At 41.6% G+C, this 24685-nt stretch overlaps 4 protein-coding genes and 1 long non-coding RNA gene across 6 annotated transcripts; 2 read left to right on the forward strand and 3 right to left on the reverse strand.

Annotated features, from left to right (window-relative positions):
* Positions 1-1998: 1998 nt before the first annotated feature.
* LOC108618611 (alpha-endosulfine-like) lies at positions 1999-2808 on the reverse strand. Its single transcript, XM_018014693.2, has 2 exons — positions 2628-2808; positions 1999-2559 (listed from the first exon to the last, which is right to left on the reverse strand). The coding sequence occupies exon 2, from the start codon at positions 2519-2521 to the stop codon at positions 2231-2233; it is 291 nt and encodes a 96-aa protein (XP_017870182.1). The 5' UTR covers positions 2522-2559; positions 2628-2808; the 3' UTR covers positions 1999-2230.
* A 5757-nt stretch (positions 2809-8565) lies between these two features.
* On the reverse strand, positions 8566-9496 carry LOC149267790 (uncharacterized). Its single transcript, XM_089473675.1, has 3 exons — positions 9266-9496; positions 8960-9159; positions 8566-8889 (listed from the first exon to the last, which is right to left on the reverse strand). The coding sequence occupies exons 1-2, from the start codon at positions 9338-9340 to the stop codon at positions 8980-8982; spliced, it is 255 nt and encodes an 84-aa protein (XP_089329801.1). The 5' UTR covers positions 9341-9496; the 3' UTR covers positions 8566-8889; positions 8960-8979.
* A 9715-nt stretch (positions 9497-19211) lies between these two features.
* LOC149267791 (uncharacterized) lies at positions 19212-21764 on the reverse strand. Of its 2 annotated transcripts, XR_016271279.1 has the most exons (5): positions 21608-21753; positions 21454-21490; positions 21199-21395; positions 20760-21139; positions 19212-20704 (listed from the first exon to the last, which is right to left on the reverse strand). It is a non-coding gene; the product is annotated as an uncharacterized LOC149267791 (long non-coding RNA). The 2 variants fall into 2 exon arrangements; XR_016271278.1 differs by lacking the exon at positions 21454-21490 and having other exon boundaries at positions 21608-21764.
* LOC108618577 (venom carboxylesterase-6) lies at positions 19424-21476 on the forward strand. Its single transcript, XM_018014653.2, has 4 exons — positions 19424-20326; positions 20388-20738; positions 20805-21097; positions 21164-21476. The coding sequence occupies exons 1-4, from the start codon at positions 19424-19426 to the stop codon at positions 21399-21401; spliced, it is 1785 nt and encodes a 594-aa protein (XP_017870142.1). The 3' UTR covers positions 21402-21476.
* Positions 21765-22031: 267 nt separating the features above from the next.
* Positions 22032-24231, forward strand: Ubc7 (ubiquitin conjugating enzyme 7). The gene is made up of 4 exons (XM_018014685.2): positions 22032-22270; positions 22459-22540; positions 22652-22911; positions 23001-24231. The coding sequence occupies exons 1-4, from the start codon at positions 22228-22230 to the stop codon at positions 23117-23119; spliced, it is 504 nt and encodes a 167-aa protein (XP_017870174.1). The 5' UTR covers positions 22032-22227; the 3' UTR covers positions 23120-24231.
* Positions 24232-24685: the final 454 nt, after the last annotated feature.

Consider the following 24685-nt stretch of genomic DNA (forward strand, 5'->3'; position numbering starts at 1 on the left):
TATGTGGTATATAACGAATATACAATATAATATAATATAATATAATATAATATAATATAATATAATATAATATATAAAAAGATTATATTAGAACTACTACATACGTAATATTTATATAGAAGCACATATCTAAGGAATGTTATTCATAATCTATATGGATCGCATTTGTAGTCTACATACATATATTGAATATATCAGTTTAAAGTTGTTCTTAACTTTTCATAATGTTTGTTAATTTTACCTAAGAACATAAGATATACATATGTATATAATATATACATAAATACATGGTACATACTTCGGGGCTTACTTTTTTATATAGCAAGATCTTTCAATTGGTTGATTATATCATATGTACATATATGTATGTACATTCATATGTAGAAGTTCTTCTGATGCTCATTGCTTCATATCTACTGACATGTATATCGAGTCTCGATTATTCGTTCCTGCTAAAACGAAAATCGCGATACATCGAACAAAAAAATCGATCCCATAGAATCGATATTCGTTCCAATAATTCAGGATAATTTGAATTTCTGTGTAAATCGAAAAAAAAAGCTGATCCCTTTGCCATTTCGAACTATCGGGATTCTACTGTATATCTATAAAGAGTTAGATCTTAATAATCGCCTATTAAGGCTATAACTATATATAGGTGGATCCTAGCATTACAGTAGTGGAGTGCCAACCCGAGCTACTATACTATAGATAAAATAATATTGTATGTATGTATGTCTATAGAATGCATTTCCATACATATATACATATAAGCATGCAGCCATGCCCATGATCCTTTAGCATGCATACGGACACTTGAATACATATGCATATGTATACGTATGTATATATGTATGCAATTGTATGTGATTTTTTATACATATATGTATGCTACATTTCTCTTTGCTTTTTGTGTCTGCATTAAAGTTGACAAAGTTGCCAAATGTTGAGCTGGAAACGAAAGGCGCAAAAACACACGCACACACTTAAAAAGGCATACACACACACACACACAAACACACGCAGCTAGAGCAATGAAATGTGTGCTGCATATTTGTTACCAAATGAGTCTCTGGCTGCAATGGGAGTTGCAACAACAAAGCCGAGCACAGCAGAACTCTCTGCTTCCTTCCCCTTCTCCTTCGCCCTTCTCCATTCTCCTTCCCCTTCCACAAGCACTCACCCTGCCACACAGCTCCACTTGCCCTACCAGCCGTTTAACACTAACTAAGCAGCTTATTTTGTTGTTGCTGGCGATTTTTCTAATACACAAAAGAAACAGCAAGAGAGAGGGAGAGAGCGAGATGAAGATGTAGATGGAGAAAAAAATATATAATGTGCCGCAGGGTTGTGGCAGTGGGGCAGGGCGCTGGGCAAGTTAAGAAATCAAACAGCTGACATAAATAACATTTTAATTTAAATACGACAGGACAACGGCTACAACAACAACAGCAACTACAACAACAGCAATAATAATAACAAAAGCGGCACAGCACATCTTTTTACCGTTAAGGTAAAGCCAGCGAAGGCAAGGCAAGGCAATCACAGCAACAGCAGCAACACATATTTAAAGAGCAGCTCAGCAACAACAACAACAACAACAGCCACAGAGAGGGACAGCGAGCACGGCAGGCAGGCAGGCAAACAAAATTAAACAGCACCAACAACAATAAGCACATAGCAGCAATGAGAGAAGAGAAAAGGAACGGTAAAAATTCAAATGCATTTGCTTTGGCAGCATAGACACAGCAATGCCCTGTAAAAAAAAACTTTCAAAATCAAATAAATTAAGCTAAAATTTAACTAGATATGCGAAATTGTGTATGAAAAATATAGATAAATATATTTAAGAACTAAAAATATGTGCATTAAAATATGTATTTAAATTATAAATTATATTAGTATATATAAACACAAGTGATGCATTTAAACAAGTCTATATAAAGCTCTGTCTTGTTAAGAGAGTTTGAAAACAAAAGAAAAATATATCGTCGTTAATTGAAATAAAGATATCTCAGCATTATTTATATATACACAGAAATATACATTGTGTACAGTAACATAAATATAAATATTAACAATTACATAGAGAGTAGTGACAATAATTTAGCTTTCCTAATGAATATAATTATCTCAAATTGATTATGGCACCACAACGTTATTTATATACATATATCTACATATACAGAATGATATCTGCAGATATATGCACATGTGCATGTATATACGTCTATTTCTTAGCCAAATTGGAAGTTTTGATCAAGAAACATTTGAGCTTTGTCACAGTTTCGGGCGTTGGAATAATACTACCGGTAATCACTTTATTCGCCTGCATCGGCTGGGTGGGATTCTGTTTGGCCATCTGGTAATCGCCCGAATCGAAATATTTGTGCCCCTTATTCAGGCGCTTCTGCAAAAATACGGATCCAGCATTGGGTAAGCCCATTGGATATTTCTTTGCGATTAGCTTCTCCTCCTCCAATAGCTCCACTGATTTTGGCTCCTGCTTATCTTGATCCATGCTGATGCAAATATGTGTATATGCAAATATATATATTCCTAGACATATGTGGGTATGTAATTAATTTGCAAATCTACATATGTAAGCAAAATATGTTGGTAAATACCTGTATATTTATGCCGTTGGCCTCGAAAGTCTTGGAACGCTTTTAGCTTTAATTTGTAACTTAAATACTTTTTTTTTTTTGTTCAAACAAGTGAAATGTTGAAAAAGCGAGAGAACAGTGCTCGAATGGGAAAACTACGAAGCACTTATACAGCGTGACCAGCAAGGCTTACTTTGATCATAAACGACTTTTGATTTGAAGCGATAGGCCAACTATCGATAACAGCTAAAACTGGAATACTTTGATAAATTTAAAATACGATGAATTCCGATATGTAAATTATATATATATATATATATTATTATATATATATATATATTTTTTTTTTATATTATTATTTGACATATTTGATCTATATCTAAAGTTGCTCAAGCCCCATTGCCTTGCCTAAGCTTACAGGGTATTTGTAACGAGCAACAGCAGTGGGAAAGTAAATTTTATTTTAAAATAAATTTATCGCCTTATCCCGTTGTCCACGGCAGCAACGGGACATAACGGGACACACACACCTATACAGGGGGCAAAGTCAAGTTATTTTTTCAGTTTTCTTTTTTGTCTCTTTGTTGATTTTGGTTGCAGCGAACTGGCCCATAGCGCCAATTGCAGGGACACAACACATGCCATGAGCCGGCCCAGCCCACCTGCCCACCAGTCCAGCAGTCCACCTGGACGCAGCGCCCGGCTGCCCCCCACCCTGGGACCCAGTTGGACGCACGCAGCGCTTCATTTGAACGAAATGAAATCATAATGAGATTTTCGTTCAGTTTTTTGTTGTTGTTGTGTTTGAGAGGGGGCTGGGGTGGACGACGCTGGCTGTGGGCGTGGCTTGGGCATTGCCATGGTCGCGGCATAATGACAAAAAATTCATAATTGGATAAAGATGCGAACGTGTGCGAGCTGCTGCTGCTGCTACTACTACTTCTGTGTATGTGTGTGTGTGTCTGTGTGTCTGTGTGTGTGTTTGTGTTGCGTTTAGCTATTAAAATCAGAATCATAAAGTTAGCCAAAAGCTTGAGAGCGCTTTAAAGCTGCAGTCTGCAGCACATAACGTAAACACACACACACACATGTGTGTGTGTTCGTATGGCTCATTTGTCAGTTCGTTCGCTTGGATAATTGTCCTGCGATAAACAAAATTAGCAGCAATTTAAGCGAATATAGCTAAATGCCAGCCGACAAAAGGACATCGACAGGCGACAAATGCCATCAGCACACACACACACCCTCAATTTATAGCCTTTGCCTGGATATTCATGTGCCTGCTGTCGCCCTGCGACGACGACATTAGTTATAGTTTTGATGAGTGGCATTAATGAGTCGTCTCTATGTCTGCAACTGTCTAACCGACACACACACACGCACACACACATAGTTAGTGCCTTTCTGTGTCGCCTTTTGTCTTTTTTGGCTGCGGAGGGAGTTTTGGGCGCTGACATTAATGACACCCACACATGGCATCCAATTTGACAGGCAACATGAGCAAAATTAGTGAAAATCACAATCGCAACTCGCTAACCCAGCCAGCACTCACACACTTACACACTCACACTACTCGCACTCCTCACACACTCACACTACTTTTGCACACTCTCTTTTTGCTGGCGCTCTCTCACTCTCACTCTCGCTCTCTCCCTCTCTCTTTGCCTTTCTTTATGCTGCGCCTTAAAGCACTTTTTTCTGTCTACTCTGTGACTTCTGCCAGCTGCTGCTGCTGCTGCTGACCAATTCGAGGGGTTTGAGCTTGACTTTTGGGTGCCGATAACTATCGACAGCAGCCGATACTGGCAACAAGGCATGAGTTATTTATGGCTTTTAAGCGACAGCTACAGCTACAGCTAAAATCTTTCAAACACTACTTACCCCACAAAAAAAAAAAAAAAAAAACCAAAGCAAAAACAAATAAATAACGGCATCAAGGCTCGTGCATAGTGCAAACATGTTGGCTTTCTTTAAAGCTAAATTCCAGCTGGCCATTGAGTGCTGCACTAACAGCTATAGCTTTAAGGCTAATGTTTTTAGCTTTATCTAAATTAAAACTAGCTAACTAGCTTTTAGCCTTGAGCAGTCTAGTAATTAAAACACAAATAAATGAGTATTAATAATTTACAATATTCTTTTAAAATGTTTTTTTAAATCAATTGAGAGATTTATACTATACATAAAATATATATATGTATATACTTTAAATTGTAGAACATACTATTAATTCGCTTCAGCTCGCTTGATTACATTCTTATATGAAAGTTAGCCGTTTTCTGGCCAACCGCGATACGGCAGCACTGTTGCGTACGCTGTGGCAGGCGCCTTAACAGTTAAACAGCAGGGATGCCAGCCGGGCGAAGGCCTGTCAACTCACATATGGAGATTTATTTGCAGCACATTCGAATGTTAAGCGCATTTGTAAGCATTTTTAATAGAGTCCGCCGATACTAACGGTAGCGGGTCTTCGGTGGGTTAAGCGCTGCCAGTGTATGCGTGTGTGAGTGCGAGTCCACTCTTCCTGGCAAAGTTCTCCACTCTCTTTCTCTGTCCCTCGCTCAACATATCTAGCTGTCAATTGCCCTCGTTTGCCCTTCAACAAATTTGGCTGATTGTGATTTAAGGCTGCGATTGTAGCTGACATAATCGAAATGCCAGAGATCAGAAATCGAATTAGAGCAAGAACAAGAGGAAGCAAATATGAAGTGAATTTATATACATATATTGTACACATATATTTTTCTTTAACAAGTTTATTTGAGTTGGATTTGTTTGACATGCTATGCGAGAGATGGGCAACTGATACTCAAAGCAAATCCAATTGAATATACATAGCATGTCAGATAAACATACATACATAGCTTTCATATATGTATGTATGTATATGTATGCAAGGTTAGCTGGTATTAAATACCTTTCACTCTAAATTACTTGACGACATTTGAAATTGCGGCAATTTTCCAGCCAAACACTCATTGAAACGTTAAGCAGCTGCTTTATGGCTTAATTTTTAGCTTTAAACAGCGACAGAGTAAGCGCAGCGGGTGGCAGCAACGGCGTCGGGTGAAGGACGGCAGGCACGTATGCATATTTGCCGAAAAGAAAAAACGAAAAACATCTGGCAACGCTGCTTAAGCAGACAACAGACAACAACACCGCAGAGTGCCAACTACATGCGTGCAATAAAAACATAGCCAAAAGCTACAGCGAAAAAAAAGAGAAAAAAAAAAAACACGAAGCAAAACGAAAAGAAAAACAAAACAGAAACTAGACAAGCAGTGCTGCTTGCGTTTATGTGTGTGTGTGTGGGTTGGTGTGTATTTTTAGCTTAATTTTATTATAAAGCGCAGCGTGTGCAGGAGTGAGAGTGAGAGGGCGATGCCCGAAAGCCGCTCCCGACGCTGATAAGCCGGCAACGTCTTGTGACTTTGACTTTAATGACTGGATTTATAGGTCCTTGGAGATAATCTCGGCCAGCGAGCGACACACACAACAGCAGCAGCAGCAGCAGCGCTGCCGGCGGCGACTGCTGCTATTTTGTTTACCAAGCGTCAGGGCAAAAATTTGCCAGCATCTCGCATTCAGCTAGATCCACTGTGTGTGTGTGTGTGCGAATGTGAGAGAGAGAGGAGGTGATACTATAGCGCTAAGGACGTCGTCGTTGTTACAGGGTAATTAACATCAAAGCCCGACAAAGCTCATAAAAAGACAGCGAGATAAACATACGCACACAGTGAGCGAGCGTGTGAGAGTGAGTGAGGGGTGGGGGGGGAGAGACGCACACATGGGACATAGTACGTGGTGGACGTGCATAGTGAAATCAGAGGGGGAGTGGGCGAGGGTCATCAACTTGTCTGCCAAGTGGCAGCACTGTTCGGCGAATTGGCGACGAAACGCTCAACGTGAAATAATGTTGACAGCGACAGAAAAAAAAGGATGCGCTAGAAAGCAGGAGACACACACACACACACACACACACGGACACTCATTGCCAGACAATGAGCGTGCACGCACATGTTTGAAGCAATTAAAATCAGATAAGTTATAGAAAATGGCCTGTCGTCGACATTTAGACATGCCACTGTCACAGGAGTAGCCCTGTCTCACTCTCCTCCTCTCTCACTCACTCCCTCTCTCTCTGCCTTTGTCTCTCTGTCTGTGACGTCTTCCGTTACGTTTGTCACGGCTGCCATTGTCTCGTGCCTTGTCTGCCATGTTGCATGTGCCGTTGGCTCTGCATCCGCCCGACCGCCCGCCCGCCCGCCCGCCCGCCCGCCACGCCCCGTTTTACCTAATGAATTTCAACGAGCCAAAGTGACAGCCAAACGAGCAACAGAAGCAGCAGCAGCAGCAGCAGCAGCAACTGCCACTTGCCACACACACACACACGAACACACACTACTACTGTACGGCCACATAGGTGTGAAATATTTTTGGGTTCAAATGCTGCCAACAACAAAAACAACATGAGGAGGAAGAAGAAGCAGCCAAAGAATCCGCAAGGCAGCCAGAGCCAGCATTCAACTGTTCATTCGTATGCCTCATACACGGAATCAGCTCCTGCCACTTAGCCACGCCCCCTCACACACACACACACTCGCAGAGAGAGCAACTGCGCTCAGCCGCATCCGCGGCATCTTCAGCTGATGTATTCATGGCCTTGACGTTAACGGAGTGACAAAATTCGCACCCTTCGCTCAAGTGTAAATGGCAAAAACCCAAAAGAAACACGACAAAAAATGTGGATGGCTCGAGCTGGAAGTGATCGACTAGAAGATACACTGCTATTGTCATCAGCATTAGCATTGCCATTGACATTAGTATTAGCATTCAAACTAGTACTAGCACTAGCACTAGCACTAGCACTTGCATTAGCATTAGCATTAGCATTAGTGTCAGTATTAGTATTAGCATAAGCATAAACATTAACATTTGCATTGGTATTAGCATTGGCATTAGAGTTAGCATAAGCATACGAAACAACATAAGTATTAGCATTATTATTATTAGCATTAGCATTAGTGTCAGCATTAGTATTAGCGTAAGCATAAACATAAGAATTAACATTGACATTATTATTAGCATTAGCATTAACATTTGCATTAGAAATACCATTAGCATTAGTATCAGCATTAGAATATATATAAGCATAAGTATTAACATTTGCATTAGTATTAGCATTGGTATTAGCATTAGTATTAACATTGTCATTAGCATTAGCATAAGCATAAGCATAAGCATTCGTATCATCATTAGTATTAGCATAATCACAAGCATTAGTATTAGTATTAGTGCTAGCATTAGTATTAGCATAAGCATTCGTATCATCATTAGTATTAGCATAATCACAAGCATTAGTATTAGTATTAGTGCTAGCATTAGTATTAGCATTAGCATTAGTATCAGCATTAGCGTTACTTTTAGCATTACCATTAACACTGGCATTAGCATTAGTTTTTTTTATTGCAATATCATTGCCATCAGTATTAGCATTAGCATTATTATTAGTTTCTCAGGCTCTCTAACTAAATGATAATACCCTAGGGTAGAGCACTCAAATCCTACAGTCACGTTGAAATATTCGCACGCCCCGTTACCACATTGTTGTCCCGTATATGAATGTATGTGTGTGTGTGTGTGTGTGTCTGAGTGGTGGAGTGGATGTAAATCCCCCTCTACTCGATGTCGGGTCTGCGGCTCCATTGTGCACTTAAGACATTTGGCGTGCTTAACGCGCCCGCGACATTTGGACAACATGACGGAGATATTTCGAATGCCAGTTCATAATTCTGAGCAGCAAAGGGGAGAATGGAGAGAGGAATAGAGCAGAAGAGCCAGCCCCCATCCAGAGCAGCGGGACACTTGTCTAAACACTTGCGTTTATCACATTGCCAAGCTATTGTTTCTTGCCACTCGGAGTCCCCGTATTGCCCTCGAGTTGATTGCGAATGAAACACCGTTTTAGACTTATAAAATTTCGATTTAATGGAGGTCAATGTGTCAGAATTTTAATTTACATATTAGAATAGACGCTATATATATATATATATAAATAAATGTATATAAGAAATAAACATATATATGAATCTATATATATATATATACATATGTCTCTATATATGTCTATGATTGGCTTCTCGGGAGCAAGAGCTACTTCCTCTTACGTCATTTGGTGGGACTGGTCAAAAGTTGTCGATTTGGAATTTGTGAAGGAAATTAAAAGAGAAACAATAACTTTTTCGCTCTATCGAATGGGTGCGGCTTGGCGGTTATGTGGGTAGATCTTGAATAGAGAATTACGGAATTAGATAATTCGAATTCAGCCTCATACCAAACATAGATCTCGGGCTTACCAAGTCCGATGCTGGAGCGGCTATTGCTGCTTGTCGCTTGGCTCGTAGCCCGTTTCGACGATGTTCTTACCAGGCTGTTCCGTATCGCTCGACTGATGACGCAGCTCCGTGGGCTTATGACTTGCTTTAGAGGTAACCTTCGGTTTCTGCTTGCCCTCGATATTGGCCTCGGAATGACTCAGTTGCTCGGCTATGAAGCGCTGCAAGCGGGATCGAGCGAGGCACATATATATGTATATAGTTCGAGGGATCTATGATGGATCAGGTTGCCTGTGGCCAAGAGATGGCGGCCCACCACCCACTTACCCCATTCAGGTCGAGGCTGGCCTTGCTCTTCTTCAACATTCCGTACAGACCCTCTTGCGACATGTCCATATCCATGCTAACTGTATATGCAACCAAAATTTTGAGACTTTGGAAAATGTAAAAACTGAAATTTAAAAGAATAAATTGTGTACTTCAAAAATTATTTGTGAATGGAAATAATTTTTGGACTGAACGGCTGAGACAAATTTTGTTGACTTTTGACTGGATATACTTCCCGGCCTACTTCGATGACTTGAAGAGGCCCAAACCAGGCCTACTTTGTCAAATGGGGAGGGGAGGGCTGTTTGCTGCTGCGGCTGCTTCTTGCGGGGCAATTGCTGGCACTTGATGCTTACCGCCCACTTGGGCACTCAACAGGGCGTGGCCCAGCTGGCAGCCAAAAAGAAGTCATTGTTGTTGTTGTTGTTGCATTGTTGTTATTGTTGTTAATCCAAATGCCAGGCATTCGGATGCACTCGCGCGTACCCAAGCAGCAGCAGCCGCAGCCTCATCCACCCCCTCCCTCTAGAGGACTACACCCCATCCCCCACCCCCTACACTCCCCAACAAGAGCAAATGCACTTGACTTGAAAAGCCAAATGCGCAACAACAGCAACAAAGCAGAGAGCGAGAGAGAGAGAGAGAGAGAGAGAGAGAGAGAGAGAGAGAGAGAGAGCGCATGAGGACAGAGAAATCGCATTCGTAAAGCTGTAGCACATGCCACGCCCCGCCGCGTCCCTCGCTCATCGTTTGCCAACAAAAGCGAACTTTCTGAGTTTTTGTTTGGAATCAAAATCTTGGGCAACACAAATATTATGGCTTTAATATGAGGCACATATATGTGTGTGAGGGGGAGAGAGAGAGAGCGAAAGAACGAGAGGAAGAACGGGAGAGAGAAAGATATAGAGGTATAGAGAAACAGGAGCAAAAATCTGAATACAAAAGATTTTGAGATGAGAGTTGAGATTGATATGTGAAAAATGAGAGAGAGAGACAGAGAGAGAGAGATAGTTAGAGAAAGAGGCAAAATATAACGAGTTAAAGGAAAGGAGAAAGGAAAGGAAAGTAGCGCGAGATAGATACTATAGAGACATCAAAGAGAGAGAGACAGAGAAAAGGACAGAGAGATATAGAAGCGATAGAGAGAGAAGGAGTGATGCCAGCGAGAAATAGAGGAAGATAGAGAGAGCGAGACAAAAGTGATAAAGAGAACGAGATAGAAGCGATGGAGAGAGCGAGATAGCAACGATAGAGACAGAGAGATAAAAGCAATTGAAAGATAGAAAGAGAGATAGAGACATAGAAGCGATAGCAGCGAGAGAGAGGGAGAGAAAAGCGATTGAGAGCGAGAAATGCGAGAAGGGAGAGAAAAAGATGCGAGAGAGAGAGAGAGAGAGAGAGAAAGAGAGAAACATATAGCACGAGAGAAGAGAATAGTGATCTGGAAACTTAGATTCAATTAGAAAATAATTTATTAAGATCTTGAAGAGAGAAAGAGATGGAGATAGACACAATTACAGATTTAAGTAGAGAGAATGAGAATATGAATACAACTTAGATTAGAGTTAATACCACTTTCAATATGAGCTGAGACTTATGCACTTTCTTTGGGAGAATGCGTGTGAAATAGAGAGAGAGAGAAAGAGAGGGAGAGAGACAGAAAGAGAAACCTAGGTTAATTTTTCCATTCGTGGGGAATGCATTCAGCAAGGACATAAAATGAGATATCAATGGATACGACTAGAGATGGATACAATATGGTCTCTATAGCTCTGGAGAAGGTGTATGTGCGTGTGTGTGTGACTGTGTATGTGTGTCTGTGTGTGTGTGTCTTTGTCTGCAGTCGAATCTGTATTAAATCGTGCTGAATAACGAAGTTTGACAGCAGCTCTTAGCACTCTATGCCAATACTATGTGTGTGTGTATGTGTGTGTGTGTGTGTGTGTAGCATCAGCTGCCACAACTAATTAGCTGTGGCCCATATGCATTGGCAGCGGGCGTTAATGGAGTGCGTAATGGGTTAATTTTTTGTTGTATGAACAGAGGAGAGGGGCTGGGGAGAAGGCAGCGATACAGGGAGAAAGGAAGGGCGTTCGGCTGGGCTTGGCCAGTGGGCCGCTAGGTGGACTGTCAGGCTGGTGGGCGTGCCGTTGAACGTGTTGGTGCGTGTCATGTCGCGCGACGTGCTCGCCTCAGATGAGCCGCCAAAGCTGATGACAAGTTAATCACATCGTGTCCAATCAGGCGAGCTAATCCCCGGCACTGACTTCAGAGAGCAAGACCACCGCCCACCCCCCTCCCCGCCCTCCTTACTCACCCCGTGGGCAGAGGCTATCTATATATATATATATATACATCTGACTAAACATATTTTTATTATTATTACTATGAATGGCGCTTAAAATGCGCAGCTGTCCCCCACAAACCCCTCCCGCCGGCCCCCTCCCGGCGCCACAGCCCAACATCGGAAATACGCAACAGCTGCTGCATATCAATTTGTAGAGCGCACTGAGACCCCGCCAGGAGCTGGAGTTGATGTCCATGTTCGTGGCCTTGTCATTGGACTGGATTCCACCACCAGCGCAGCAAAAGTTCTGCTTCGTCCTTTGGCTTAGAGTCTAAGCCCGAGCCGAACATTGAGCGATTTACATTTGGTATTTGGGCATGTTTCAACATCCTATCGAAGCACATCCACATCCACGTCCACGACATCGACATCGACGTGGACATGCAAATGGATATGGCCACAGCCACGGATAAGGCTAAGTGGCAACTGCGCCGCGGCCTCCACGCGTTCCTAGCGGCCAATTATCGCTTAAGCCGCCTCGTTTTGCCATATTTTAAAGTTCCATTTTGAGCTGTTTTCAAAAATTTCGTTTAAATTCCATTGCCATTGAGGCGGCCTCGGCCCCTGCCCATAACGACCCATAACACCGCCTCCGCGCAACCCCCGCCCCTGAGCAGCCCTTAAACCACGAAGCCAAACAAGACGTCAACTGACTCAAGTGAAGAGCGAGAGAGCGACGCATGGAATACCCTGTAAAAATGGGCAAGCAACAAGTTGATAGAAATGAGAGAAGGCGAAAGAGAGAGAGAGAGAGAGAGAGAAGCAAGGGAAGAAGTTGAGGAGAGGAATAGAGAAATGAGGAGGGCAAGTGAGTGAGAGAGAGACTGAGAGAAGCAAGGGAAGAAGTTGAGGAGAGGAATAGAGAAATGAGGAGGGCAAGTGAGTGAGAGAGAGAGAGAGAGATAGATAGAGAGAAGGAAACAATCAAGTTGAGAATGAAGAAGCTAAGAGAAGTTAAAGACAAAGGGAGAAGCAAAGGAAAAAGAGCAAACAGAGAATCTAAGAAAGTATCAAATAATCTAAGAAAGAAGTAAGAAGTAAGTAAAAAGAGAAGTGTAGAGCAAAAGCGAAATTGCAAAGAAAAATGAAAGTGAGAAGCAACAGAGAAACGGAAGTAATAACAGTAACAAGAGAAGCAAAGCGAAAAGTAATGCAAAGAGATAAACAAAGTGAGAAGCGAAGAGAAAAGAGCAGCGAGAAGCTAATAAAAGAAGTCTTTCAAAGAGAAAATCCAAGTGAGAAGCAAAGGGAAAAGAACAGTGCGAAGCTAAGAAGGTATAAACCAGAGAAGAAAAGTACAAAGAGAAGTGAAGACCAAAGCGAAAACTATTGCAAAGAAGAAAAGAATGTGAGAAGCAAAAGAGAAAAGAAAATAGTAGTAGTAACAAGAGAAGCAACGAGAAAGCAAATCAAAAAGTAATGCAAAGAGATAAACAAAGTGAGAAGCGAATAGGTGAGACAAGTGAGAAGCTAAGAATGTATCTATAAGAAAAGAAAAGTACAAAGAGTAGTGAAAGGCAAAGCATAAGTAAGAAAAACATTGCAAAGAGAGAAACAAAGTGAGAAGCAAAACAAAGAAAAAGAAGTAAGACGCTAAGAAAGCAGCAATACGAAACAACAAAGAAAGTGGAAAGCAAAGCTAAAGAGAAGAAGCCAAATCCAATGATAAAGCGCAAATCAAGAGAAACTGACAGTTGGCTGTGCATACCCCGCCTGGCCAGCGCGTACAGGGTATGCCGCTGGCATGGGAAAATATGCAGTAACCGCGAAATTGAAATTTTGGCTTCGGCTTCGGCGGCGGCGGCTTCTTTGCATTGTTTGTATTATATGTATGTATATCTATATACATATATATGTATATATATTTATTTTAATTTTTTTTTTTTTTTTTTTGGTTTGGCAAACGGACGACGCTGGCTCAGGCTCGGGCTCAGGCTAAGGCTCACCACCTGATCCTAAGTAAATACAAGGATGCCAACAAGCTAACAAGACCAGGGACAGACATGCATGTGAATATATACCTCTCCCTCTCCCTCTCTCTCTCACACACTCTTTCTATATAAATTTATACGTTTTTTATTGTGCGTCGCGCTTTTGCTTTTTTAATTAAATGAAACCAAAGGAATTGACCCAAAATGCAGAATAAATAAATACAGCAAAGGCGAGAGATGGGCGAGGGGTGGGCGAGTGGCGGGCGAGGGGTGGGCGTGGCCCGCATATTTCTAAGCAGCTGCTAACCCGATGCGCGCTCGCCCTGTGTTTTGTTAATAATTATTTCACTTTTTATACTCGTTCGCCTAGCGGCAGAAGAGCTTATTGGAGACTGTGTCCAGCCGTCCGTCCGGCTGTGAGTCCGTCCGTGCGACAGTCGTGGAAGCCCTAGCGCAGCGAGACAATGAATGCGTCCCCTTGCCCAACAAATGGGCGAGTATTATGCAGTCGTTGACGCCCGACAGCGAAATTCTCACTTGATTTTTAAAGGGTTTTCCGAAAGAAACAAGAATTCAAAAGATGCCGCGTGACCTTTTGTTTATTTTACAACAAAAACAACGGGAATTTGTGTGGAATACAAAAAAAAAGTTGAGAGCGAGAGAGAAAGCAAGAGAATGGGAGAAAAAAAAAAAAAACAAAAACAACAATAAATATTTTACCTACAATAAATCATTTTTGTATTTCCATTCGACTTGAGTCGGCGCTGGGGCTGGGGCTGGGGATTTCAGATGTGGCTCGACTTGTTGGCCCGCAAAAAGGGTTTTTGGTCAATCTTTCTCTGCCCTTCAAGTGCAAATACCTGCATAATCTAAGCGGAAATACAAATTTTGAGTCAAATAATATTCCTACTTTTCCTTTATTTATTCCCTTAATATTTGTTTATGTCTTTCTAATTCGCACCAACTTTACCATAGCTTTGTTGGAATTTGAAAATTTTTCATTGTTTTTAGATTTTATTGTTATTTGTATATCTAATCTCCATACAACCTATCGTAACTCCGCTTTGAATTAACCTAATTACTCGATTTCAGTTCGGTTTTACAAGTTTTTTCTCTCACAATTTAATTTTTCCTGCATTTCCTGTATTTTATCAAAACTCTAGCTCAGCTCCCGAAAAAAGTATCAATAAGAGCATAAATTTATATGATATTATATTGATATATATATGTATATGTCTTATATACTGACTTTTATATGATATATGCCTAATTTAATTATCCATATCATAAGCTATACGTACCTTCTTCAATACATTTATCCTCTTTCATCCGAATATTTTTTTTTCCTATCTATTTTTGATCTTTTCTTGCATTATCCTAATCCTATCCTATCTTAATCCCATTTATTTATTCTCCTTTTTTCCCTATCTATCTTTGATTTACTTAGTGTAACCTATCCTATACCTTCTATACCTATCATCTTATCCCTTATCCCATTCCCTCTATTTTTATCCATGTGCCAACCCAGACCTAACCTGCTCTATTAATCAATTAGAACTTTATATGCTTCGAGCTCTTCTCTCTCTCTCTCTCTCTCTCTCTCTCTCACCCACACATACACACTCGTCACATGAAGCAATGTATGTTGATACATATATGATCATTCATTTCTATCCAAATGACCAATTCCCGAAATGTCCTGCGCTTGTCCTGCCTTCCTCGCATCCTTCCTTCTTTCCATATATACATACATATATATAATTTTTTCTATTTTTTTTTTTTTTTTGACAAATGGCCACTCAAGTGGATTAAAATCTGGTCGGCTAACTGAATAACTAAATAAATCTGCGGCCTAGACACGAACATTTGTCAAACGTCGCTTCAACAAATTAAGCGTTGGGCGTGGCAGGTGGGCGGCACGGTGTAAGTGAGCTGGGGAGCATGTCGAAGTATTTGTCGCATATTAGTAAAAACTTCAATAACAAAAAATAAAGAGGAAAAAAAAGAAAAACTGAAAAAGCTAAACTTTCGCAGCATCTCTCTCTCTCTCTCTCTCTCTCTCTCTTTCTCCTTCACCTTCTCTCTCACACACTCATCAGCTGCCGCAAAGTGAACTTCAAAGGCCGCAGACGTTGCGCTTATTAGCCCGATGGTATTTTTCCACTTTTTCTTTTTTTCTGTGGCATGCAAAGGCATTTTTTGAAGTGCGCTTCAATATAAAATACCTTGCAATTTGCGAGAAGTGTGGGTATATGTGAGCGTAAAGATGATATATACATATATGTATATATGAAGTGAAAATGCGGAAAGACTAAGAGAGGGAGAGGTAGAGAAGCGAGAAACGGAGAGAGAGCGTGGACCAAGGGAAAGAGATAGAAAGAGAGAGAGAGAGAGAGAGAAAGAGAAAGAGAGAGAATGAGAAAGAGAGAGAACAGAAAGTGATGGCAAGAGAGGCAGAGTGAAAATGAGAGTGAACGAGAGAGAGAGAGAGAGAGCGAGGGAGTGAAAGGGAAAGAGAAAGAGAGAATAGAAACTGACGGCAAGAGATGTAGAGTGGTGAGACAGTGAGAGTGAGTGAGTGAGAGAGCGAGAGCGAGATAGAGAGAGCGTGAGAGAGTAACAGCGTGATGGAGAGAGAGGAGAAGAGGGAATGAAAGAAAGTGTAGGGAAAAAGACAGCAGACTAACATAGAAAAACATAGAAAAAGAAAAAGAGAAAGAGGGATAGGCGTAGGGAGAAGAGGAGAGAAACAAGAAAAAAGGAAAGAATGAGAGAGAGAGAAGAGAGCGAGATAGTTGTGCAATTAATGATATAATACAGATAAATACAGTTAAATACAGTCGACTCTTGTTATTTCAAACCTGCGGTATTTCGAACCTCTCATTAATTCAAAGTTATCACTCAGTAATTCCAACTAAAAATCACTGCTAAGACGCGGTAATTCGTGCTCATATGGTTAAACACTCGACAATTCGAAATATTTTAAGAGTCTCTTGAATTTCGAAATAGCGAGAGTCGACTGTAATTAATTTGAATTTTTTTGTTTTTTTAAATATTTATTCACACCTTAACAATAAATAATTAAAGCTCAACATGATCACATAATACCTGCACCTGAAGGTTTATTAACATATTCCTAGCCATATTCCACTTACTCTACTCGGGCTCATAAGGCTCACCTATCTGAAATTTTCAAGTGTTTTTTATTTATATTGCTTCTACAACAGGATATATCAGAGTCGAGTACTCCCGGTTGGCGACTTTGCGATTTGCATTCATCTGTTTTTAACTTCAGTTTGATTAATTTTTGTTTGGTCTAACTTTTAAGTGGAAGCTGCTAATCGGGTATATCAGTTCGTCTGTCTGCTTTGAGATTGTTCGTGTATAGCTTTCAGTTGCTTGCTTGTTATGGCATGCCCCCGCCACGCCTTAAGTGGGCGTACATCAGAGTCAACTGCAATTGAGTAAATGGACAAATTGGGCTTCATATACTCGATCATAAAATAGAGAAGGGTATATTGGCTTTATCTATATCTCCACTAGAGGCGTGGCAAGTCAGAAAATACTTGATCAGCTCTAAGGGAAGTTCTCTAATTAAATATCCCAGAAATTTGAGATTTTCACAAACCCGAAAGACAGAAACTATATAGATACATAGGTATTACTTCTGGTTCATAAAGCAGTTTTTTAGCTTTTTTTTTTTAGCTCATCTGTGAATTCACATATCTATATGCCTCTTGGGGGCGTGGCATACCGACATACACTCTATCTTCGCAAGTTCTCTAATTAAATATTCCAGAAATTTGAGATTTTCACAAACCCGAAAGACTATATAGATGGATATTACTTCTGGTTCATAAAGCAGTTTTTTTAAGCTCATCTGTGAATTCACATATCTATATGCCTCTTGGGGGCGTGGCATACCGACATACACTCTATCTTCGCAAGCTCTATGATTTAGGTTGATGTGGACGCCCTCTTAGAAATCAAATCGAGCGAATATTATGCAGTCGGTGAGGCCCGACTGGAACACTCTCAGCTGATTTACTGTTGCGTCGCTAATGAGGGTGAATAATATAATATCAATCGAGTACTCGATCGTCGAGTCTTCGGCTGAAGGCCAAGTTTTGATTGGCAAAATACCAGATTTAAAAAAATCCCATCTTGGATCTGGTGCGAAACGAAAGGAGAACACAGCTTGAGCGAATGTCCAAATCGGATTGGGGCTGACTATATTTATGTGTTTGTTTTATTTTGCCAACTCATGCGACACAGTTAGAAGCGCAGCATTCGGAGCCATCGCACAGTGGAACGAAGCAACAACTACTACAAGAACAAATTCAGCTTGGCAACAAATCAAAGTCTAAACAAAGGAAAAAAAAAACAAGTATGAACGTTGCAGTCGGGCGTTGCCGACTGTCGAATACTCTGTCAATTGTCAAATACATTTTCCGCTCTGCCACGCCCCTTGTGGGCGAGTCATGAAAAACTTGGCAAAGATGAAGGATAAGAAGAACGAGAAGAAGAAATTGAACAATAATGCGAAGAAAAATAATAATCATAAGAAAATATATAAAATATATACAACATAAAATACTATAAAATACTACTATTCACAAGATTCGAGCAAGTCTATGCTGCACTTGACCCACTGTGCGCTAATCGGCGTTCGTCGACAAATCAACTTTTGCATTGCAGATTTTTTCGGTGTATTTATTTCACACATTTGGCTAAGTACCGAAGCGGGCAACAACAACAACAATAAAACATGTATTTTTAATTATTGTAAACAATTTAACAAATCAGCTTGAGGATGCGCACAGTGGGGCAGACAGTTGGGCAGGTGAATGTTTGTCAAGTTACAAAAAAAAAAAAAAGAGCAATGCAAATAAATTATTCATAAAAAAAAATAATAATGTATTTTATGAACTTAAGATTTGTATAAAAACAAGTTTGCGACAGTAGAATTTAAAAAAAAAACAGCAAATATTTTTTTAAATTTTAATTTATGTATATTTAAATATAAACAAAAAGCAAAATTTCTGGGTTTAAGGTTAAAGCAACAGAATTTAATAAAAAATAAATAAAATAAAAATGTTAATAAAAGAAAATGAATAAAAAATAAACAAAGAGTGTGCAAAAACCCAAACCAAAATTGAATTAAAAATAAATACAAAATATCATAAATAATAAAAAATAAAGAACCAAGCGTGTATAAAAGCCCAATCTGTCTAAGCTTTGCACGAAGAAGCATCTTAAGAAGCGCATAAGAGCTTGCGACGCCTGAAAGCTCGAAGAGCATAAAGCATACCTTTAAAGGACTTGCTGCAAAAAGCTCAACTGCGAAAGCACACAAAAGCTCCGCCTGAACAGTGATTATTCTTGAGCTAACTCAAGTTCAAGGACTTTCCGCAAGCTTTGCTGCGAAAGCACAGAAAGCTCTGCCAGTTCTTGAAACTAAAGTTACAGGAATTTACAGCTTAAGTACGCTGAGCCCAGAGTGTGAGCCCATCGAGCACGTGCAAGCTATCAAGCAGCTTTCAGAGAGAATCTGATTAAGGTAAATGTATAACAGCTGCCAGATGTCAGATCAAAGATTACAGATTACAGATTACAGATTAAATTATAAATTTGACGAGTCCGAAAAACGACTTTCGATCTTTAAGAATATGTTGGCCTTTTTCCAGTTATGGAAATTTATTGAATTTCAATTATTTTGTTGGGTTCATTTAGTGTTGTTATTGTTTTCATTGGGTATTTTTAGTAAGCGGAACCAGTGTGCGCTGCCCGCGCCTGGCAAGAGCGAATGTTGTAATATTAAAAGCGGCAGCAGCGGCCGTTGGCCAAATCAGTTGACGAGTTGAAGAGCTGGGACTGAGAATGGCAAGCGACTGGAAGCTGCTGTGGCTGGGGGCGCTCGTGCTGGGCGCTCTGATCGATGGGGCATGGGCACGCGCCTCGCAGGGCATGCACGTCCAGATGCCGCACGGCGGCTGGCTGGTGGGCCGCCACAAGACCACCCACAGCGGGCGGCATATGCGGGCGTTTATGGGCGTGCCGTATGCTGTGCCGCCGCTGGGCGAGCTGCGGTTCCGGGCGCCCGTCCCGATGCCGGCCTGGCAGGGCGAGCGACTGGCCGTTAAGGATGCGCCCGTCTGCATGCAGCGCGATCCGTTTCGACGCGACATGATCATCGAGGGCTCTGAGGACTGCCTGTACCTCAACGTGTATACGCCAGATCCGGTGCCGGCGGAGCCGCTGCCCGTGATGGTTTGGTTCCACGGCGGCGGCTGGCAGTGCGGCGCGGGCATCAGCAGCTTCTACGGGCCGGACTTTCTGCTCGAGCACGACATTGTGCTCGTCTCGGCCAATTTCCGGCTGGGCCCGCTCGGCTTCCTCAGCACCGAGACGCTCGACTGCCCGGGCAACAATGGCCTGAAGGATCAGCTGGAGGTGCTGCGCTGGGTGCGTGACAATATTGCCGCCTTTGGCGGGGATCCGCAGAGCGTGACGGTGTTCGGCGAGAGCGCCGGCGGTGCCAGCGTCACCTACCACATGCTCTCCGAGAAGTCTCGCGGTCTGCTCCACCGGGCCATTGCCCAGTCGGGCACCTATTTCAATCCATGGGCACAGCCCGCCCACCCGGGCGTGGCCGCTCGGCGGGCACTCAAATTGAGCGAGCTGCTGAACTGCACCGCAGCTGGCGAGGATTGGCCTGCGCGCTTGAGCTGTTTACGCGGCAAGCGAGCCGAGGATGTGGTAGCCACGCTCTACGACATGTTTGTAAGTGTGTGGGTGTGTGTGTGGGTGTGGTGACAGTATATAAAGATCCTTCCACTTTCAGGTTTGGGACTTCGATCCGATGATACCGTTTCCGCCCGTCATTGAGCCAGAGCATGAGGGCGCCTTCCTGACGCAGCGACCACGCGAGGTGGCGCAGCGACCGCATGGCCAGGAGCTGCCCCTGATGATAGGCGTGACAGCCGAGGAGGGCCTACTGAAGACGGCGGCGCTGCTCAATCTGCCGCATCTCATGGCGGAGTTTAAGTCGTCCTTCGAACGCCTGCTGCCTGTGGTGCTCAACTATGACCATCACGACGAGGAGAAGCAGCAGCAGATAACGCGCCACATAGAGAACTTCTACTTCAAAGCGGGCCACAACTACAACAAATCCAACCATCAGAATCTGACCGATGTAAGAATCAGATCACCATACCATACATATATCTCCCCATATATTGATATATTATGTCGCTTGCAGCTTATATCCGATGGCTGGTTTGTGGCTGGCGTCGATGAGTACTTGCAGCTGCGCTTGGATGACCAGCAGCTGGCGCCCACGTATGTCTATCTGTTTGATCACAAGGGCGCGGCCAGCTTCTCGGAGATCTTTAAGGGCGCACGCAACGAGTTCTATGGCGCCTGCCATGCTGAGGAGCTGCAGTATCTGTTTCCCATCGGCCGGGAGCTGTTCGTGAGCGCGGTGCCGACGCGACAGGACCTGGAGCTGCGCGACCTAATGCTCCGCCTCTGGGTGAACTTTGCGCGTAACGGGTATGCCAGCTCTCTCTCTTTAGCAATTGAAACAAACATCAACTGAAATAAATCGATTTCATTTAGTGATCCCAATCATGTGAATGGCACCAGCAACCTACCCACCTGGCTGCCCACGCGCACCTATCCAGTGCAGTATGCCCGCCTGGGCTCCAAGTTGGACTTGGACGAGACCGAGACCGAACTGCCGGCGCTGCTGCGCATGGAACTAGCGCTGCTGCAGCATCGCGTCGACTTCTGGCGCGAACTGAAAGCTCATCTGCCTGCCAATTCGTCTTCCCGCAATGAGCACAACGAGCTGTAATTTTTAATTACTTTAGCATCTCAAAAGTATTTAAGTTTTGATTTATAAATACAATAAATAAGAAGTAAACACAGAGTGTATTGCCAGATCTAGCCATTTGAGAGAACGATAGAACAACGTTGCCACGTTGTAAGAAGCAGGCAGATTTTCGTGTTGGCAGAAATTAATAGAAAAACAAAAAAATTTTAGCTCAAACAGGTACTTACAAAATTCGATTCCAACAAAACAGTAGAACAACAACAATAACAAGCAGCAAACTTAAGAATGCATACGATTACCAAGTAGCTAGGCGCGTTCTGCGCACCACGATTTGCACACATATGTTTAGTGTATGCGATAAGTGCGATGTCAAATGAGACAGTCCGGCAACCCTGAAAACGCAAAAACGTAGTTTCATTTTTTTTTCAAGCTGGCCGACATTGACATACGCATACGGACAAAATAAATACATATATACATATATATATACATACATACATATATATGTATATATATACACACACACACTAGGCAGTTCGATAGTTTTGTTTGTTTTTTTAGTTGTATATATACGTATATATATATATTTATATATATATACCACACACTAGCATATATCTTGTATATATACATATATATACATATACATGTATATATAATTTTATATATATATGCATATGTATGTATGTACATATATGCATATGTATATATATATGCAAGCAAATTATATACATATATAAAAATAAACACTTTGCAACTTTATGCCACACGCTCGCAAATACCAACGTGGTGTTTTTCTCGCTTAACTTGACCTCGAGCTGCAATTTAAAATTAAAGTGGACAACAAATGGCTGGCTCGGCGCTGCGTCGCCTGATGGCGGAATACAAACGTAAGTGAACGGGACTTTGGGCAGGTGCTAAAAAGATGCATGTTTGCGAGCTGCGTTCGGATGAACTTTCATCAACAACAAAAACAATCCACCGCCATAACTGTTCCCCTATCTTTCTATCTCTCCCTCTCTCTCATACACACACACACGAACTCACACACATTCGCTCGCCCTACTGCATCATATAGAGTTAACATTGGACCCGCCGGAGGGCATTGCCGCTGGACCCATCAGCGAGGACAATTTCTTTGAATGGGAGGCGCTAATTGCGTGAGTTGTCACATCATGTGCATACACATACATGTGTGTATGTGTATGTGTGTGTGTGTGTGCAGATGTATGTGTGCCATTATGCATATCTAATCTAACTGTATATTGTAGCGGACCCGAGGGCACCTGCTTCGAGGGCGGCGTGTTTCCCGCCCGTTTGGTCTTTCCACCCGACTATCCACTAAGTCCACCTAAAATGAAATTCACTTGTGATATGTTTCATCCAAACATCTTTGCCGATGGCCGCGTCTGCATATCAATACTTCACGCCCCTGGCGATGATCCCATGGGCTACGAGCTCTCCGCCGAGCGCTGGAGCCCTGTTCAGAGTGTTGAGAAGATACTCCTGAGTGTGGTCAGCATGCTGGCGGGTAAAGACACCTATAGACCTATAATCTATATGCATATATATATATGCTTTTATACTTGTCCATTTGACTAATCGTCTGCCTTCCCTTAGAACCGAACGACGAGAGTGGCGCCAATGTGGATGCGGCTATCATGTGGCGGGAGCGAAGGGACGAGTTCAATCGGATCGCACAGCGATTGGTACGCAAGACACTCGGCTTATCCGCATAAGAGCGACCACAGCGACTGATCCCCAGACACAAATATTAATCAAAAACCCAGCAGCAACAACAACAGCATCAAAAAAACAAAACAACCACAGCAACAATCTGCAAAAATCGAAAAAGAAGTAGGGAGTAAAGCGAAAAGGTCACGAAGGAGGAGGAAGACGCACATAAAACCCAACACGCGCACGATCAAGGACCACTACCCACTGCATACCATTAAAACTACTCGAAGGGAATCGAAGCAACCAGCTGGAGAGAGTTGAAAGCAAATCGATCACTAATACACTTCCTCCATAGTGCGTGTGTGTGTGTGCGTGAGAGTGTGTGTGTGTGTGTGTGTATCGATATATGTGTGCGCTTGCATGGAGCTAGTGGCATGGTTGCGTGCAAATTTTCAAAATTGAAAGATCAACGTGAAAATAGAAAGGAAATATGGAAAACCCCCCTTTCAGGAGGAGGATAATGAAACAAAGAAAAAATTGGAGACAAATATGATGAAAATTCTAAGCTTATCTGAAATTACCAAACACTTTGTCCAATTGATATTTTGAAACAAAAAATTCATGTCCCTAACTTGTGTACAAAACAGAAAGAAAAAACCATAAAGGAAATGAAGCAAAAAAAATGGAAAAACAATGCAATCCCAAGTCTTATAATAACACCCAGATCATTCACTAACAATTTAGCACTATACAATAATTTTCTCCTTCCCAAGCCCAGGCTAGTTTCAATTTTAACTCTAAGTAAAAAAAAAAAAAAGTGAGCAAAAAGAAAAGCTTACGCCCGACAGAAAGCGAAACTGGGGAAAATAAAGTTTAAGTTAAAAATGAAAAAAAAAAAGTTAAATATGTGAGCCATTAGTGCAATACTCAAAATAAGGACTTGTTGGGCATAGCTTTCGCCATGTCCAAATGCACAATTGTGAACAATATAGACCTAAGCAAATGCATGTTTTGTGAACAGTATGTTTAAACAGTCCTTTATCCATAATTATAAATTGTATGGTGTATTGTGTGTTTACCTATGTTACTCACCTTGTAGATGTGCCGCTAAAGACATTATTTAGGTTCTTTTTTTTTATTGCTCTAAATTAAATATACATACACTTATGTTGCAGTCAGCGATTTTATTTCTTCGAATCATTGAATAGATATTTATCTTCCATTCACAGTAGTGCGCGTTTCAATGATGGCGCCTTGGCGCTACCAGATGCTGCTTAAATGCAAGGAACACTTTAGGTGTGACCAGCTGTTATGCGCGTGCTATGGACAACTTCGAACAGCACGGAGTAGGCATTGCATATATTCGTTTGGATAATTCAATATATGAAACTCAAGCTGTCAGATATATACACAATTTATATATATATATATATATATATATATATATATATATATATATATATATATATATATATATATATATATATATATATATATATATATATATATATATATATATAATTTGATATTGAATTTATTGAACAAAAATAATGTCTTGTGTCATCTTTTACAATATTGCGCCCCATTCACAATATTGCGACCAAAGGAACGCTTGGCAGCCACACTGA

The sequence above is a fragment of the Drosophila arizonae genome, chromosome X (assembly GCF_054131065.1).
Source record: "Drosophila arizonae isolate 15081-1271.41 chromosome X, UAZ_ARI_1.0, whole genome shotgun sequence".
Taxonomy (NCBI): Eukaryota; Metazoa; Arthropoda; class Insecta; order Diptera; family Drosophilidae; genus Drosophila; species Drosophila arizonae.

Excerpts from the sequence above, each read along its gene's own strand:
- LOC149267790 (XM_089473675.1), bottom strand. The coding sequence starts at position 9,340 with ATGGATATGGACATGTCGCAAGAGGGTCTGTACGGAATGTTGAAGAAG. Across the intron at positions 9,160-9,265 it reads CCAGCCTCGACCTGAATGGG|CGCTTCATAGCCGAGCAACT; the intron begins GTAAGTGGGTGG and ends TCCCGCTTGCAG.
- LOC108618577 (XM_018014653.2), top strand. The coding sequence starts at position 19,424 with ATGGCAAGCGACTGGAAGCTGCTGTGGCTGGGGGCGCTCGTGCTGGGC. Across the intron at positions 20,739-20,804 it reads ACCATCAGAATCTGACCGAT|CTTATATCCGATGGCTGGTT; the intron begins GTAAGAATCAGA and ends TGTCGCTTGCAG. Across the intron at positions 21,098-21,163 it reads GTGAACTTTGCGCGTAACGG|TGATCCCAATCATGTGAATG; the intron begins GTATGCCAGCTC and ends GATTTCATTTAG.
- LOC108618611 (XM_018014693.2), bottom strand. The coding sequence starts at position 2,521 with ATGGATCAAGATAAGCAGGAGCCAAAATCAGTGGAGCTATTGGAGGAG.
- Ubc7 (XM_018014685.2), top strand. The coding sequence starts at position 22,228 with ATGGCTGGCTCGGCGCTGCGTCGCCTGATGGCGGAATACAAAC. Across the intron at positions 22,541-22,651 it reads GAATGGGAGGCGCTAATTGC|CGGACCCGAGGGCACCTGCT; the intron begins GTGAGTTGTCAC and ends TGTATATTGTAG. Across the intron at positions 22,912-23,000 it reads TGTGGTCAGCATGCTGGCGG|AACCGAACGACGAGAGTGGC; the intron begins GTAAAGACACCT and ends GCCTTCCCTTAG.